Consider the following 19,503-nt stretch of genomic DNA (forward strand, 5'->3'; position numbering starts at 1 on the left):
TCATATTGTACACCTCATATTCGAATTCATTCGTTTTGTTGGTGTTTTGATTCAATACACTTCAAAATTAAGAGCATGGGCTAATTAATTTCATTAATGTGAAGTTGTTAAACTTATTAAGGCTAATCTGTTAACCTTTTATTATTATTAACTGTTATGCTAACACATTGACTAATGCTAATGTATTAACTTTATATAAAAAATAAAGAGCATAAGCTCTTTAACCTTATTAATGCACGAGTTCTTAAGTTTTACTAACTTATTAACTTCATTAATGCTATCTAGGATTGGGCAATGTGACAATAATTTTTATTATTTTAATAAATTATGTCACAGTTTGCTTTTCTCAGCATATCATGGATTGTTAAAATAGCTTGCCCACCTACGGCTAACTTATTAACTTCATTAATTTTTCCTTATTCACTTCACTAATGCCAACCAATTAACTTTATTAAAGCCAATTTATAACAGCATTAATGCTAATGATGACAAATGTTAATTAATGCTAATTAATGAATAATGTTAATACTAATGTATTTACTTCATTAATGCATAGGTTCATCTACTTTATTAAGGCTTACATATTTACTTTATTATTGCTAACTTATTACCTGCCGTTCACTTAATGATAGCTTATTAACTTTATTAATTCATCTGCTGCTGTGACATATTTGGAAAATATTATAATATTGAGTTGTGTCAGTATAGGCACTGAACTCCATCAGAGTTAGCTGAGAGCATGTTCAAATAGGGATGGTCAATATAACAATATATATTGTAATCATGATAAATAATGGCATAATACAAGACAGCATGCTTTTCTGAACATATTTTGTATATCATCAGTGCTTGTAGACCCTGACAAACTGCATATTTCATTATAAAGAGAGCAAAATCAGTCATGTTCAACTGGATTTAGTGACAAATACTAAAAAAAAATCAGTTTTTGTTGGTATTTTTAACTTTTTTTTTTCTCTGTTCCAACTGATCATGTATGAAGAAATAAAAATCATGACACGTTGTATATCATGAAAAGTTCTTGAAGTATTGCAATATAATATTTTTATTTTAGTTTAAAGTATGTAAAAATGTGATAATTTGTTCTGTAACGAAGGTCATTCCCAGTAGGTGTGTTTACAGACAGGGCCATAATCAGAGATGAAAATATGGACTTTGACTAACCTGCAGGACCTGCAGTTCTCAAAGTGGGTGGATTTTTAGTGTGTAGCATAAAAACAGCACTTTTATTTTGTGTTTATGGGATGTTTACAGGGGTTTTATTGTGCAGAATCACTTTGGGTCAGTCCAGTTTTCAATATAATTTTATATATATATATAAGTTTATAAGGAGGTGTGGTCACTGTGTCAGTAAAATATCTGCGAGACGGGACGCTGTATCTCGGCTCCAAAGTGTGCAACATAGCGTGAAAGCCCTGGTTCTCAGTGACACGCAAATCCTTGGCATTAAAGTTGCGATAGAGATTTGGATGGAAGCTTTGACATTGCTTGCTCGATGGTCCTCTGGTTGGCAGTAAGTACAACCGGACGGAAAACGGGTGGAAACGTGTAATATGGTTTCTCATGTTTGTCGTTTCAAAAATATTATAGTTTAGTGTGACACAACTTGCATATAGTGTGGCTCTTAGCCAGGTCCCTTTTTCCCTGGCGTGCAGACTGCAGGTCACCTAGCAGCGCAGACAGTCTCGCCTAGCTAGTAGCTAACGAAAGGCAAAGAGAGAGATTTAAGGTGAACATTTGGAGACGAATGGACTTATTCGCAGTTGTAAGCACCGCAGTTGGGTTCCTTGTACGTTAAATCTGCAATGAGACACCGTCAAACACTAAAAAGTTGCGAGGATGAAGTCAGCTTCTCTTTCGAACTTTCCCGTTCCACCTTAAATGGTGCCACATTTACAAATTCCTCTCCATCCCTGCTCTCAAGGCACTGTAAGTTTGTTTATATGGCACATTTTATACACAAAGGCAATGTGCTTTACATAAATAAAAGTCAAATGGAAAGGAAGATGCTTTGGAGTGGAAAACATTACAAATAAACAGTAAGACAGAAAGTAAAACGGATAGAATAAAATGATAAAGTGCTGAACAGGTACAAAGTGCAACAGCTTTTTAAATCAAACTAGTAATTAAAAGTTTAGACAAGGTGCTCTACAGATATAAAGGACAAAAAAAGGAAAGGACGAAGTGGGTGATTGTTGTTAAAATGAGCTTATTAAAGATGCATTGCTATAAAATAACATGCAGTAAGAATAAAATGAAAGTTTTAGAGCTAAATTATAAAGAAATAGAAATGTTCTTAACCTGGATTTAAAAATTGCCATATTTGGAGGTCATCTGAGATCTTCTGGCAGGTTGTTCCAGCTTCAGCGGCGTAACAGCTAAACACTGTATAGTTTGGAGTCTGGGTTCAACTAGCTGTCCTAAATCCATGGATCTAAGAGATGTTTCTATTTTTGTAAACATGCCTGAGATGTATTTTGGGTTGAAACCAAATAAATTAACCAGTGTTAATTTTAATCATTGATTGTTTTGATTGCTCTGTGCTCTGCACTCTTATCATGTCCTCTCACTCAACTGTTGTGTTCTCTCAGGGTTCTGTACGTGACCAGAATGCCGTATTTTGGTTCTGAGGAGACAGTGAAGGACCTGAAAAGGGCTCTGTCAAACCCAAATGTCCAGGCTGACCGACTCCGATATAGAAACTACATCACTCGGGTCATCAGGTCAGCACCGCAGGATCTGTGTCCGTAAACTTTCAGTGCTGCTGTTCTCCTGCCCAGAACAATGTGGAGGAGAAAATTGGGGCAGATGATCCACTTAGTCAACAAATATTATGTTGATTATTGCCTTTGATACCATTGACCACAAGATTTTACTCCAGCGTCTTGAATGCTGGGTCGGCCTCTTGGGCACAGTTTTAGAATGATTTAAATCATATTTTAGTAATAGGCAGTTCATGGTTTCACTTGAAAAATCATTCATCAAAACGATTTGCCGTTTCTCGTGGAGTCCCCCAAGCTTCAGTCTTAGGGCCTTTGCTTTTCTCTTTGTACATGCTACCTCTAGGTGATTTTATTAGGAAGCATAGTATAAATTTTCATAGCTATGCTGACGACACCCAGCTATACATTTCTATTCCTTCTGAAGATCAAGACTCTGTAGACAGACCTGGGTGTGATCTTAGACTCTGAGCTCTGTTTTACCCCGCATGTAAACACGGTCACTAAAGTAGCTTTTTATCATTTAAGAAATATCGCTGAAGTTCAGCCTTTTCTATCTCAGAGTGACGCAGAGAAACTTGTTCATGCATTTGTTACAAGCAGACTTGACTACTGTAATGCTCTTCTTACTGGACTTCCTAAGAAAACAATACATCCCTTACAACTCGTACAAAATGCAGCAGCACGCATCCTAACAAAAACAAAAAAGAGAGCTCACATCACTCCCGTTTTGAAAGAACTGCACTGGCTGCCTGTATCATTCATGATAGATTTCAAGGTTCTGCTACTAGTCTTTAAAGCTCAAAACAACCTAGCACCTGCTTACAGTGTCTGTTTGTTTATGTTCTGGCACGTAATCTAAGATCTGCAGATAGTGGCCTTCTACAGATACCCTCCGTAAAATTCAGAAAACATGGAGAGGCCTCGTTCAGTTATTATGCTTCTAAACTGTGGAACTCAATTCCACCTTTTATTAGACAGTCAAGCTCAGTGCTCACTTTTAAGAAGCACCTAAAAACGTATATCTTTAACTTAGCGTTTAATTAAAACTGAATGTCTCGTGGTGTTTATCTTGTAATTTAATCTTCTTCATTTTCTTCTGATTCTAATTAAATACTAATGATCTCTTCTCTAACTATGTTTTATCACCTGTCTGTAAAGCACTTTGAGCTCCACCGGCATGAAAAGTGCTATATAAATAAAATTATTATAATTAATATTATTATTATCGATTAACTATTCCAGTCACAACATTAGTGTGTGTTGCGCTGGTGTGAGTGGATCAGACACAGCAGTGCTGCTGGAGTTTTTAAACACTGTGTTCACTCACTGTCCACTCAATGTCCACTCTATTAGACACTCCTACCTTGTAGGTCCACCTTGTAGATGTAAAGTCAGAGACAATAGCTCATCTGCTGCTGCACAGTTTGTGTTGGTCATCCTCTAGTCCTTCATCAGTGGTCACTGGACACTGCCCACAGGACGCTCTTGGCTGGATGTTTTTGGTTCTCAGTCCAGCAGTGACACTGAGGTGTTTAAAAACTCCAGCAGCACCGCTGTGTCTGATCCACTCGCACCAGCGTAACACACCACCATCATATCAGTGTCACTGCAGTGCTGAGAGTGACCCACCACCCAAATAATACCTGCTCTGTGGGGGTCCTGACCACTGAAGAACAGGGAAACAAAGTATGCAGAGAAACAGATGGACTACAGTCTGTAACTGTAGAACTACACAGTGCTTCTGTATGGTCAGTGGAGCTGATAAAATGGACAGTGAGTGTAGAAACGAGGTGGACTTAATGAAGTGACAAGTCGGTGTGTTTGTGTATATTCACATTTAAGCCCAGCTCTGATTTAGGATTTTACCGTTTCCTGGTTAGGGTAGAAGGTCAGCCCAAAGATGCCTCTGTATGCCCAGGCACTGGCGCCCCCTGCTGTTCCTGCTTTCGTTTTTTTAGAATTAACTGATTATATTAAAAATCACATAGTAGATCACACTGAGCTTTATCTTTACATAACAAACCATGTAGAGCTCCTGCTGGTGTGGATTTCCTCTCTCTCAACAATGCACAAGTGCTAATAGCGCCCCCTTATCGGGATTGTGAATTACTGGGGAAAAATGAACAAAGTGAACGTTAAAGTGAACGTTGTTCCAAATTTGTCATGATCAGAACTTTTTAGATGTCGCTTTTTTCTCAGTGCTACAGTTTATAAATCTAGATCTAGTTTGTTTTAGTCATACAAAAAAAAAGTTCTTTTGGCTCACAGATTTGTCTTATCTAAGCAGGTAAACGACAGCAAATCTGTTTTCTTCTGATTAGCAGTAGCCGTCTAGTCTGAATGCACTAAAAGAGTCCTGTAAATTTAACATTACTACATGTAATTAGGGCTGGGCGATGAAACAATAACGATAATTATCGCGATATAACTTTTCCTCGATAGAGCGATATGACATGTTCGATAAATGTTCGATATAATACACCATTCTCACACTCCCCACGTTCAGCGAAAGCCTTGGTGGCGTTTTCTACTGCAAGGAAAGCGACACTACTGTGCTGTCGCCAGGAGAGGGCGCACTTCCGATTTTTTCTACATGATTAGAGAGGGAGGGGGTCACGAGTAAGATGAGTCTTTAGCAACGGCTGAAACGCGGAGTTATACATTCCCTGTTTGAGCGGAGCGACAGGCAATCTGTTCTCCTGTGACCGAGTGTGAGTGACGAGGTCAGTGGTGTAACTGTACTGACCTACAGCGAACTCACCTCTTTCTGTACATCCTAACAACTTTAGCAGCGATAAATCACAATCCTCACAACTACAGCGCTCAGTCATATTTAGTATGAGTACACTCCCAAGCAACGAAAGTGAAAGAAGAAGTGGGTTCATGTAAATTACAGCCCTGATTTAAACGAAAGTAAACTGAGGAAGCTGTGAGGCACTGGAGAGCGGGAGAGCGCTAACCTAGCTTTCCAGGCTAGCTGTTTTTAGCAGCTGGCTAACTTAAAGCAGCGCTCCGTCACTGCACAACACGGAGAACTGATGATACTGTGGATCAAACACGACACAAAAGCACCGCTTTCAGTTTAAACGTACCTAAAAAGAGGACTCTGTTTGTCTGGTGTTGATATTTTGCGGTTCACCCCTTAAACTACTACGATAGTATAGAGAAATCCAGTCGTCGCTTCTGGTGTTTGAATACTGTGATGTTATTTGTAGCGGGGTAGCCGAGCGCTCGGCACCAGCTAAAAATAATCTGTTTTCTTTCTTAAATTATGACTATTACAAAATAGCCATGCTTTTCCAGCTAGTAAAAACTGCTCACCAGACACTCTCTCCCACTCTCCCATGACAGATGTGTGAAATGTTCCACTGTTTGGTGAGTGTTTGTCATGATCCGACCATAAAGGATAGTTTAAAACAGCAATTAACCACCCAGGAGCAAAAATCAGCCTTCAAACTTGAACGAAATAATGATTTGTCATTTATCACGGTATGTATCGATATCGAACGATATGAATTTTGTTTATTGTTATAACATTTTTGGCCATATCGCCCAGCTCTACATGTAATAGAAGTCAGAAACAATATTCAGTGTTAATACCCTTAAAAACACCATGCATAATTAAGCCTTATCAAGAAACAGAGGGAATTCTGCATAATCTGTTTAGATCAGGTGAGCATCCAGGCTGGAATATTACAAGATCCATGCAGTTTATAAGACGTTGTTAAACATTGAGTATGTTTGTGTGGTAGACACGCCCTAAAAACAGCACTGTTTGTATTACTCATTAATGAACAGCCGGTGGTGCTGTTGTTTAATGTTTAAATACTTTATGATGGTTGTGAAAGGGGGCATAAACATGGTGACTGTGTAACACTTTGGAAAGGATTCCAAAACGTTTACAATGACGCGTAACACCAACGTAAAGTATATAAAAATATATATGTATTTATGTATATACGTGAATATATGTTTATAGTAGAAGAGCTCCATTAATGAAGACATTATTATTATTATTATTTTTTTTAATTATTATTCTTTCCCAAATTGTTTAGCTCTAGACAGTATATAGACATCTGTCTGTGCATTGTTCATTCCTGTTTTTACTGTTTTGCCCTGTAAGAATATTTTAGATTTACTTCAGTTGTTAAATATGGTTCTTATTAAAAGTGACGATACATCCAGAATAATACACAATTTTAATGTACAAAGAGGTTTTCTTAAGCATGCAAAATGGTTTTATTTGAAAAAAACATACGTACATAATATTACCAAAACCGTCAGTAATATTAATAATACGAGAATACAATTTTTTGCCTATAGCACCTACTGCTACAGTGTGCACGGTTTGTGCAAATTTTATATATATATATATATATACACGCACATAATGCAAATTATTTAACCCCTATATTTAATTGAAAATAGTACAAAGACAACATATCAAATGTTGAAACTGAGAAATTCTATTGTTTTTTGAAAAATATATGGCCATTTTGATTCAGATTCAAAGATTCAGAGAATCCAGAGAAATCTCTGTATGCAAGGGACAACGCTGAAAACCAGTATTGGCTAGCCATGATCTTTGGCCCTCAGGCAGCACTGCATTAAAAACAGACATGATTCAGTAGAGGAAATCACTGCATGGGCTCAGACACACTTCTGAAAAACACTGTCTGTGAAAACAGTTTGTCGCTGCATCCACAAATGCAAGTTAAAACTCTAAAATGCAAAGAAGAAACCGTATATAAACAGGATTCAGGAATGCTGTCACCTTCTCTGGGCCCAAGCTCATTTAAAATGGACTGAGGGGAAGTGGAGAAGTGTCCTGTTGTCCGACGAATCAACATTTTAAATTCTTTTTGGAAATCATGGACACTGTGTCCTCCGGTCTAAGGACCACTCAGTTTGTTATCAGTGCACAGTTCAGAAGCCAGAATTCATGATGGTATAAGGGAGCATTAGTGCACATGGCATGTGTGACGTGCACATCTGTGAAGGCTGAACGATATATATATATGTTTTGGCAACATATATGCAGATGTCTTTTTCAGGGAAGCCTTTGATTATTTCAGCAAGACAATGTAAAACACTTGGAGCATAATAAAACGAAAAATACGACAAAGGAGACCCCGAACTGATGAGCAGCTGAAATCCTATATCAAGCAAGAATGGGAAAACATTTCACTTTCAAAACTACAGCAGTTGGTCTCCTTGGTTCCCAAATGCTTACAGCTAAAATAGGTGATGAAACACAGTGGTAAACATGCTCCCATCCCAACTTTTTTGGAACGTGTTGTTGGCGTCAAATTCAAAACGGTCGTATATTTTTCAGAAAACAATAAAATTCCTCAGTTGCAATATTTCATATGTTGTCTTTGTAATATTTTCCTTTAAAAATATGGTTTACATGATTTGCATGTCATTGCATCCTATTTTTATTTACATTCTGCAGTGTCCCAACTTTTTTGGAAATGGGGTTGTATGTGTATATATATATATATATATGTGTGTGTGTGTGTGTGTGTGTGTGTGTACATATATGTATATATGTATGTGTATATATATATATATATATATATATATATATATATATATATATATATATATATATATATACATGACCTACATATGGTAATTCTTTAATTCTGTTTTGGTTTCAGGTCGATGACTCAGGGTCTGGATGTTTCTTCTCTGTTTATGGACATGGTAAAGGCCAGTGCTACAGTTGACATTGTCCAGAAGAAGCTGGTGTATCTCTATATGGTCACCTATGCCAGCCGTAAGCCCGACCTGGCCCTGCTGGCCATCAACACGCTGCGGAAGGACTGTGCCGACCCCAACCCCATGGTGCGCGGCCTCGCGCTGAGGAACATGTGCAACTTCAGGTCTGTTCAGTTCAACACTAACTGACTGACAAATAACAAACAAAACTACCAAACAAACACAATTAATAGGTGCGTAATTCATAGAAAAATTATTTAAATTTAAATCACATTTAAATTACAATAGCAGTATTGGTTCTTACTGGAGAAAACAATCTATCCTCTACAACTTGTACAGAACGCAGCAGCACAGATCCTCACAATACCAACACAGAGAGCTCATATCGCCCCCGTTTACACACTGCACTGACCCCCTGGATCTTTTAGGAGAGATTTTAAAGCACTGTTGCTGGTGTTTAAAGCTCTAAATTACCTTGAAGCTCCTGAATGTCTGTCTGTTTATAATCTTAGATCTGGAGATACTGACCGTCTGCAAACACCTTCTGTAAAATACAGAAAATGTGGAGAGACTCTTCCTGTTATTCTGCTTCTAAACTGTGGAGCTCAGTTCCCCTTTTATTAGACAGTCAAGCTCAGAGCTCACTTTTACGAACATCTGAAACGCAGTTCTTTAACTCAGCGCTTCATTAAAACTCTGTGTCTTTGAGCTGCAACTCACATGAAAAGCTCTAATAGGAAAGATTATAGATTCATTTCAGGTGTTGAGTATTTTTTTTTTTTATTAAAAGTGAAGGTACAATAACAAACAATAAATACACAATTTTAACCTACAAAATAGGTTTACGTAAGCATCCAAAGTGATTAAATTTGAAAAAAACGTACTATATATATATATATATATATATATATATATATATATATAAATATACACACACCAAAACTGTCAGTTGTCTTAATTTGTCTTGCTTTCTGCTCTTCTGAAATGTAGCTTTAAAGGTCCATCGTTTGTTCTTCAGAAGGTTCTGGGTCGAGTTTATCCTGTTATTTTTCCTGTTTTTGTTTTAGGATGCCAGGTATAACCGAATACATCCAGCAGCCCATTCTAAGCGGCCTGAGGGATAAAGCGTCCTACGTGAGGAGAGTTGCTGTGCTGGGCTGTGCTAAAATGCACAGCCTTCAGCCCAACACAGAGATAGGTACAATGCCACAGCCGTCGACCCAACACTGACATAGGTACAGCGCTACAGTCTTTGACCCAACACAGAGATAGGTACAATTCTACAGCCTTCGACCCAACACCGGGATAGGTAGAATGCTACAGTCTATGACCTGACACTGAGATAGGCACAACGCTACAGCCTTCGAACCCAACACCGAGAGAGGTACAACACTACAGCCTTCAGCCCAACACTGAGATAGGTACAACACTACAGTCATCGATCCAACACTGAGATAGATGCAACGCTACAGCCTTCAGCCGAACACTTAGATAGATACAATGCTACAACCTTCTGTTGTTCTCTCCACTCCACCTTAAATGTCTGAGATTCAGTATGCCTAAACTCTCACCTTGAGTTGCCTGTCTTTCTTGGTATGCTGGATTTTGTAAGTGCATGTATTCTCTAATGTAATGATGGCAAAAGTGCCATTGTGTTTTTTCTTATCATCTTTCATGTTGGATGACATTCCATCTTAGCTACATCTCGTTTATGTTTCTCAGCGTTACTGCTTATGAACAGCATTGGTACAGTGTTAAAGTGAGAGTTCTGCCGGAAGTCTAATTCTCCCAGTCCATTACTCCAAATATATTTGATCAGCTCTGACATGTTCAGTGGTGGGTGGTGTTAACTGCATGCCTAAATCAACACGCACCAGTCTCAAACCATATGCAGTTGTTTAATTGTCTAATACATTTGATTATCTGGTTTCTGACACTAATTGACATGGGGAGAACGGGGAGAGCTCTAACATGGAGTACATTGTAACACTTCTAGTTTTACTGATCTGGTCTAAATCAGCATTTTATCTAGTTTAATTTGATATGTCAAATGTATGCTAGTTTCAAACATACAGCCTAAAAAATATGGCAGTGTCAGGACTGACAAGGTTGGGGCAGGATGTAGGACAGTGTGATGTAGGCAAACTGACCAAATAACAAAAGGCCCACTCACATTTCTTACACGACCTCACTCAAATAAGGTAAACTTCGCTGTGTATGGAAATTTGATCTTACCGTATTAAACAGACACATATGCCTTATGTGCTTAATAAGCTCAATATCAGTGATTTTCCTTGTTTTTCCTCTTAGAAAAATAAAGGAAATTTTAAAAATGTCCTTTACAAATGTAGCTTAATAAATTCTTTTATAATCAGCCTACTGTTACACCCTACACCTATTGTGGCCCATGTTGTAATCTGAATGTAGAACTCTTGGTATTTGACACAAACTTGCTTGTTTTGTTAGTAAGCAGCCGATTTCCACACTGTAGTTATTTGTAACAGACAAATACAGGTATTGTATATAAAGTTTTGAAAAGTATAACGCAAATAAACAACGAGATAAAGAAACTAAGGCAAATAAGTGTTACAGTCATGCCCAGGTCTCCCTTGCTGGACAGTGGATGATGCTAATTGGTGGAGTATGCTTCTGTTATGTTAGCCTTGTAGCTCCAGTGCGAAAACTAAAGAAGCACCAAATATGTCTTGGTTGATCCACTATATTGAAGGTGATGATGGAAACTGGGGGAGTTTTTTTTGGCTGAACTATCGCTTTAAAGGTTCAGCATGTGTTTTAATATCTTGCGCTGTACCGGAATTGAGCTGTGTGATGACTCTGCAGATCCCAGCGTGGTGAATGAGCTGTATGCTCTGCTGAGGGACCCTGACCCCGTCGTCATGGTGAACTGCCTCCGAGCGCTGGAGGAAATCCTGAGAGACGAGGGGGGGGTGGTCATCAACAAACCAATTGCGCATCACCTGCTCAACAGGTCAGACTCACCTGCTAACCACTAACTCCGCCCAGCTGATACTGGTTTGAATTCAGTTCAGGTTCAGTGACATACAAATAATGAAGCTCTGTAAATGCTTTTCATTAATGTAATATAATAACAATAATAGCTTTATTTATAGAGCCCTTTTATACCGGTGGCAGCTCAAAGTGATTTACACACAGGTGATAATTTGATAGACAAGACAATGACAGATGTTTATTAAAAGTGAGCTCATTCACATATTCATATATAAAGGTCATTTAGGAGTTTAAAGGTCATTCAGAGCTTTAAATACAAACAGCAGAGCTTTAAAATCTCTCTAAAAGATATGGGCAGCCAGTGCAGTGTGTAAATGGGGGTGATATGATGGGGGAGCTCTCTGTGTGGGTGTTGTGAGGATCCGTGCTGCTCCGTTCTGTACGTTGCTCTGGGAGAGAAAAGGCTTAACTTTAGTGATGTTTCTCACATGATAAAAAGCTATTTTAGTGACTGTGTTTACATGCAGATAAAACAGAGCTCAGAGTCTAAGATCACACCCAGGTTTTTACTGCAGGTTTGGTATGTGAAGATAAAGAGCCGAGATTCTCATAGTAGCTTTCCTTTGTGTAACAACGATCAGTATTTCAGTTTTTTTTTTTTCATAGCTATGAAAATGTATGTTTCGTAATGACTTCACCTAAAGGTAGCATGTACAAAGAGAAGAGCAAGGGTCCTAAAACTGAACCCAGTGGGACTCCACAGAAAATCTTTAATGAATGATTTCCCAGTGAAACCAAGAACTGCCTATTAACTAAATATGATTTAACCCATTCAAAAACTGTTCCTGAGAGGCTGACCCAGAATTCAAGGTTTAGAATCTTTTGATCAACGCTATCAAAAGCTGCACTAAGATCCAATGAGACCAGAATAAGGATTTTTTGCATCAGCGCCAAGCCTGAGTTCATTTACAACATGAACCACTGCTGTCTCAGTACTAGAACCAAAACCTGATTGAAACTTCTCATATAACTTGTTTGATATTAGATACACATTTAATTGTTTGTAATTATTTTTTTATAAAAGACTTTACTTAAAAAAGGAAGATTAGAAATTGGTCTTAAATTTAGTGCAGAAGGATCCAAAATATATTTCAGTGTAATACGTATTACAATATATCATTATAAATACACCATAAAGTTGCATAATTATCGAATCATTACGGAATTAATGCATTTAAAAGTAGCAAAACAGTAAATAATTACTATTGAAACAGGACACAAACAATTCAGTCATAATTATGAACTGTTTTATGCTACAAAGTGAATGCTTAATATTTCAAGTTATATAAATGTCACACATTATCAGTGTCAAATAATTAATATTTCATTTCACTGTTTTTTATTTTTTTGCCTTTCACATTGTGTTCTAATTTCATGAAGAATGGACTAAAATGCCTTCCAAAAATATTGTTACATTGACTCACATTGAAAGGTAAAAAGGTTTTTGCTCTCTCCTGTAAAGTTGAGTTTTTGGAGAGATTTTGTTCCACCAACGAAGCTGTGTAACTAATATGTAATTAAAAACTTTTAGGGTATTATTAAGTTGTTGTTTATTCGGGTCTGTTGTTATAAAGTGTTGCTGAATGTTTACGTAAAACCTGAAATGTTCATTATTCAGATTCTGTAAAAATATACCAGTGAATATTAGTTCCCGAAGAGATGATGTGCAGAATTAGATTTAATTACAGAAGTACTAATGTAATATAATCGCAGGCTGTGATTGGTCTAACTCTTTTCATGTTTTTCAGGTTGAAGGATTTGGACAGCTGGGCTCAAAGTGAAGTTCTGACTTTCCTCTTCCGTTATCGCCCTCGTAGCGATGACGAGCTCTTTGACATCCTCAGTCTGCTGGACGACTTCCTCCACAGCGCTCATGCACCCGTCATGGCCGCGACGCTCCGCCTCTTCCTGCATTTAGCCGCCGCCCACCCCGCAGTGCAGGCCGACGCCCTACTGCGTGCCCGCGGCCCCCTGCTGGCCACCTGTGGCTCTGCATCTCGTGAACTGCGGTTTGCTGGATTGTGTCACGTGCAGCAGGTTTTGCGCAGTCAACCAGCTCTCTACGGGAACCACTACAAACGCTTCTTCTGTGGTTACTCTGAGCCCGGGTACATAAAGTTCCGGAAGATGGAGATCCTGGTGGAGCTGGTGAACGATGAGAACGTGGCATTGGTTCTGGAGGAGTTGAAGAGCTACTGCACTGACGTGTCTACTGAACTGGCACAGGCAGCTATCGCAGCTATAGGTAATACATACTGAATTGAAGTTGTAGGTAATACATACTGCATTGTTGCTAAAAGTCATACATACTGCATTGTAGCTGTAGGTAATGCATACTGAATTGTAGGTGTAGGTAATACATACTGTACTGCAGCTGTGGGTAATTCATACTGAACTGTGACTATAAGTCATACATACTACATTGTTGCTATAGATAATACATACTGTATTGTAGCTGTAGGTAATAGTTACTGAATTGTAGCTATAAATAATACATAATATGTTGCAGCTTTAGGAACCAGGGCTCGCCCTGACTACAACACAAATATAGACATTTTATTTACTATCCAAAAACACCAATGAACCTACACATGTCTTCTGAGTTTTATATGGACAATTGATGATGGGAAAATAGTGGAAAATCTGAAATAATAAATTTTCTTTGGGGACTATTTTGCCTTACAACACCCTGCATATTATGTATCAGTCCAGTCAGGTTTGGGTGCTGTGTATCAGATTGCAGCTCTGCCTCTATTGTTTTTGTGTTTCTCCACATGCACATGCATTTTGCTTTGGTTTGCACATTGAAGGTTACCATGGAAATGTTCTCTGAGCAAACAGACAATATCAGGCTGGCCGCTGTCATGAGGTTATGACTGGTTAATGAGGAAAAGGTGGTCCTCTCTCATTTTCTATGCTTCTATAGCACTGAGCTGCACAGTCGAATGGCTTTATGTAAATGTTTATGCTGCCAGATGGTTTGTAAAAGAGCTGTGTTCCTCATTGTTCTCCTCATCTCTCCATCAGCAGAAGGCTGCTTCCTGACTTTGGTGTTAAGCGCTTTGTTTGTTTGAGATTACAGGCTTTTCAGGTTAGAGGAGAACCGTGCTGAGAGAGGTTAATGTTTTAGTGGTCTGCACAAACACTTATTTACATTCTCACACCTGCTGAACTCTTTAGCTCTCGTATTGAACTAGCAACTGCATTGTTGCTGAAAGTCATACATACTGCATTGTAGCTGTAGGTAATGCATACTGAATTGTAGGTGTAGGTAATGCATAGTGAACTGTAGCTATAGATAATACATACAGAATTGTAGCTGTAGGTAATACATACTGTACTGTAGCTGTGGGTAATTCATACTGAACTGTGACTATAAGTCATACATACTACATTGTTGCTATAGATAATACATACTGTATTGTAGCTGTAGGTAATAGTTACTGAATTGTAGCTATAAATAATACATAATATGTTGCAGCTTTAGGAACCAGGGGTCGCCCTGACCACAACACAAATATAGACATTTTATTTACTATCCAAAAACACCAATGAACCTACATGTGTCTTCTGAGTTTTATATGGAAAATTGATGATGGGAAAATAGTGGAAAATCTGAAATAATACATTTTCTTTGGGGACTATTTTACCTCACAACACCCTGCATATTATGTATCCGTCCACTATAAACAGATTTTGAGGCTAAAATCTTTTCAAACTATCGTAAAACAATGTCTTGGATATCATGCAATGTACTCATAACCATTTCAGTAATAACTGTCTGTGAGGGAGCTTTTAGAGGTGGACATCTGGTTCCCATCATCACAAGTTTCTCAGGAACAAAGCATTTTGCACCAAACCACTCTAAATTAGTGTGTCACCTTTGAAGACAGCAGGTGTAGAAATGCTTCAGAGGCCCATCAAGTTAAAGCTTTTTGCCTGAACAAGATGTCTGACCCAGAATTCTCCACACAGTGGAAAGTACCGTGGTGAGTACAGTGTGGGTTTGGATGCTGTGTATCAGATTGCAGCTCTGCAGCTATTGTTTCTGTGTTTCTCCACATGCACATGCATTTTGCTTTTGTTTGCACATTGAAGGTTACCATGGAAATGTTTTCTGAGCAAAAAGACAGTATTAGGCTGGCTGCAGTCATGAGGTTAGGACTGGTTAATGAGGAAAAGGTGGTCCTCTCTCATTTTCTATGCTTCTATAGCACTGAGCTGCACAGTCGAATGGCTTTATGTAAATGTTTATGCTGCCAGATGGTTTGTAGAAGAGCTGTGTTCCTCATTGTTCTCCTCATCTCTCCATCGGCAGAAGGCTGCTTCCTGACTTTGGTGTTAAGCGCTTTGTTTGTTTGAGATTACAGGCTTTTCAGGTTAGAGGAGAACCGCGCTGAGAGAGGTTAATGTTTTAGTGGTCTGCACAAACACTTGTATTTACATTCTCACACCTGCTGAACTCTTTAGCTCTCGTATTGAAGGAGCCCACTCTGTATTATTTTCATACTGACGGTCTTTGTTATGCCGGGATCAGACTACGCAAAATTTTTGTCTTTCACAATGGCCATCATGATAGTTTAGAAGGGCTAAACGATTTGGGGAAAATATCTAATTGTGATTTTTCTGACCAATATTATGACTGTGATTCACATTTTCTATAAATTCAGGTTCAGGCCTTTTTTTTGCCAAGAAGACCAAAATATACACTTTTTCTGGCTTGAAGCTCGACACCTGAATGTAGTGAGCCAAAATGCGAGAAAGTTGTGTTTGTGATGTCCCAACACATTGAGGTTTGGTTGCCTCTGATTGGTCTAACTCATCTACAGGCAGTTCACAAGCTCTCATATTAGATTACATTTCCCCACTTAAAACATTGACAGTGTTTTTGATAATTTGGGCCATCATTTTTAAAAATTGCAGCTCTTGCGAGTCGAAAATTGTACTGCAATTTCGATATAAAAACAATTGATCTTTCAGCCCTACAGTTTAGGGTCATTCTATAAATTGGTAGTGTCTTTGTCAGGAGACTGGCAACGCTACAAGTTTGATGTCAATCATCGTTCATGTTCTCACACAAGTTCATAGGTCAGCGGGAAGCGGGCCCAGAAACTGTCAGTCAGAAGCAGTGTGTGTGATGCTGGTGGTTTTGTGTAATTAAAAGAGTAAGTAAAGAAAGAAAAAGCGATTGTGGAGTCGTTCCTGGGTGTCAGAAGAGGACAGGCTGACTGCCCTTCAGAGAGAACTTGATATAACGATTGCGTTAACATTTTAAGAACATTATATAAACGTAGCTCCCAGGTTTGCTGTGTGTAAACAGACGATATAAATGCTGTTTCTCTCTAACATTTATCTTTCTGGACTGGACTTTCTGACCTTTCCTCTGTTTTGTTGTTCCACCTTAAATCTGCAACAGCAGCATCTTTCTCGTCACATCCTCGATTATGACACACTACAAGACCCGATCATTGGAAATCATGCTGGAAATATTGTTTTATATTTAGAGTCTCCTTTACTACTGTTATCTATTTAAACAGCAGGACTCTGATTGGATTTCTCATTCTCATCAGGAGATCATACGTTCAGTTTTTTGCTGATCCTGATCAGTGTCATGTAAGTTACTAAAAAAATATATAATTTGTTACAGTTACCTGTTACTTTTTTGTGTAACAGTAACTGAATTACTGTACCAATTACTGCACATAAAGGCAATTAACTACTAAAGGAAAGTAACTGTTGCATTACTTGTAAATGTTGATATTGTAACTGCTGACGTAGGCTGCAGATCTTCAACAGCATACTTGGCAACCAGTTTAGTTCTTAGGCTTAAAGACGAATTCTTGGGTTCAAAGTCAAGCTTCGGCTGTTTGGATGGAGGGGCTCGCTGGTCAGTGGCACTAGCACTGAATAATGTTCTCACACCTGCACATAGGTGTACATAGGTGCTACAGGAAGAATAACCCCCATATTTCCAGGACAGCAAGCTCACATCGCCCAAACTGTCAGCCACTCTGTGGGGTAACGCTGATTGATTCACTCAGTCATTGCACCACTGTGAGGTCGGTGATGTCAGATCATAAACAGGAAGCTGGAGGAACAGTTTGTCTGCTATAGTCTGCAAGACAAAAGTATCAAGTAATGAGCCCATTGAAAGTTCAGTGATTGTAATTGTGTTATTTAATTTGAAAAGGTAATCACTCGTTAGCACCAAAGGTTGTGGAATTACAGTAACGTGATACTTTGTAACTCTGAGGTGCGAGACCAAGTCGAGTCTCTGAGGTGCGAGTCCGAGTTGAGTCTCGAGTCTCTAAGGTGCGAGTCTGATTCGAGTCTCTGAGGTGCGAGTCCGAGTCGAGTCTCTGAGCAGCAACTCCGAGTCGAGTCTTGAGCCTCTGAAGTGTGAGTCAAGTCCCAGGTCTTTGATGTCTGAGTTGCATCTTGTGTCTCTGAGGTGTGAGTCTGAGTCGAGTCTCTGAGATGAGAGACTGAGTCGAGTCTCTGAGGGTGCAAGTTTGAGTCGAGTCAAGCCTCTGGGGAGTGAGCCTCGAGTCTCTGTGATGCGAGTTCAATTCAAGTCTCTGAGGTGCGAGTCCGAGTCGAGTCTCTGAGGTGCGAGCTTGAGACGAGTCTTGAACCTCTGAGGTGTGAATCTGAGTCAAGTCTCTGAGGTGCGAGTCCGAATCGAGTCTTGAGTCTCTGAAGCGCAAGTCCAAATTGAGTCCTGAGTCTCTGAGGTGCGAGTCCAAATCAAGTGTCTGAGGTGCGAGTCCGAGTCAAGTCTCGAGTCCCTAAGGCGCGCGTCTCTGAGGTGCGAGTCCGAGTCACATCTCGAGTCTCTGAGTTGCGAGTCCAAGTCACATCTCGAGTCTCTGAGGTGCGTGTCTGACTGGAGCCTCTGAGGAGTGAGTCTGAGTTGAGTCGCGAATCTCTGAGGTACAAGCCCAATTCAAGTCTCGAGTCTCTAAGGTGTCCAAATCAGAAGGTTTTAGAAGTGAAAGAAAATACCAGCAAATAGAAAAAAGCAAAGCCCTGCAAAATGAGTAATAGATTTATATCAAACTGAGTACAAATCAGAGGTAATCTTTTTGAAAATATAATTTTTATTTGACTTTTTTTCTTTGCATTTGCAACATATTTGCAACATATCATGGACACTTTGATACTAAACATTTTGCTTGTGGATTTCATTATTTTATTTGAAACTTTTTGCACAAAACTAACTTCATAGTCCAAACTATTGACCGCTGCTGTACAACTGACAATTTAAACATGACCAGTCAAAACTCTTCTTCTCCCATGAAGGTCGCATTGGACGAACCTACACTGAGAAGTGTCTGGACATTCTGACAGGACTGCTGGCACTGAAACAAGAGCACATTACCTCAGGTGAGCAAGCACTCATATATGCAAATACAGGCAGCTGTGTAAACTCCTTTAATCTTTGATCTTTATTGGTTTTGGTGTGGTTTTTTGCAGGTAGGTCAGAGTACTGTGTCTCTAACTGATTCGGCCTGGAATCTGCTGCCTTTTGTTAAAAACTTTTATGCTGTAGACCTCTGGAGTCATGCATTTTATAGTTGTTGTCATGCCCATTTTAGGTCCTACACTCGATTTCTCTATGGCAAAAATAAATGCCGCTGCGTGCTCCTCAACAAGCCTGTCGTTAGCACATGGATGCAGCGTGAGTTAGCATGGCTGAAAAGTCCCCCAAAAAACTCCAGTTAAGCAAGTAGATGTGAATCGCGTGTGCTGAGCCGCACTGCAAACAAGCATTACTTCTTACAGAGAAAAGCTGTTCTGTTAGCTACAATAGCAATTTGCTGTACAGAGTTCAGTATTCCAGGTGGTTGCTGCTGTTTTTAGCTATGCTATTGTACTTCAGTCCATGTGTGTAGATAACAGTGAGTCACACAGAGTCAGAAATCACACAGTAAAGTCTGTTATAGATACTGAACTACTACACATGCTCTGAGACAGGAGTGATGACTGACCATACGTTCACACTAGG

General features: G+C 39.1%; 1 protein-coding gene across 1 annotated transcript in view; it reads left to right on the top strand.

Moving 5' to 3' along the window:
• ap4b1 (adaptor related protein complex 4 subunit beta 1) overlaps positions 1-19,503 on the top strand; it is a 30,455-nt gene that overhangs the window by 1,123 nt on the left and 9,829 nt on the right. The window contains exons 2-7 of the mRNA XM_036591039.1: positions 2,610-2,741; positions 8,405-8,629; positions 9,533-9,663; positions 11,307-11,454; positions 13,244-13,740; positions 18,798-18,881. Of these exons, the coding sequence (XP_036446932.1) occupies positions 2,629-2,741; positions 8,405-8,629; positions 9,533-9,663; positions 11,307-11,454; positions 13,244-13,740; positions 18,798-18,881 (1,198 nt within the window). The 5' untranslated portion in view covers positions 2,610-2,628. The remainder of the gene's footprint in view (positions 1-2,609; positions 2,742-8,404; positions 8,630-9,532; positions 9,664-11,306; positions 11,455-13,243; positions 13,741-18,797; positions 18,882-19,503) is intronic.

Source organism: Colossoma macropomum, unplaced genomic scaffold (assembly GCF_904425465.1).
Source record: "Colossoma macropomum unplaced genomic scaffold, Colossoma_macropomum, whole genome shotgun sequence".
NCBI classification, from domain to species: domain Eukaryota; kingdom Metazoa; phylum Chordata; class Actinopteri; order Characiformes; family Serrasalmidae; genus Colossoma; species Colossoma macropomum.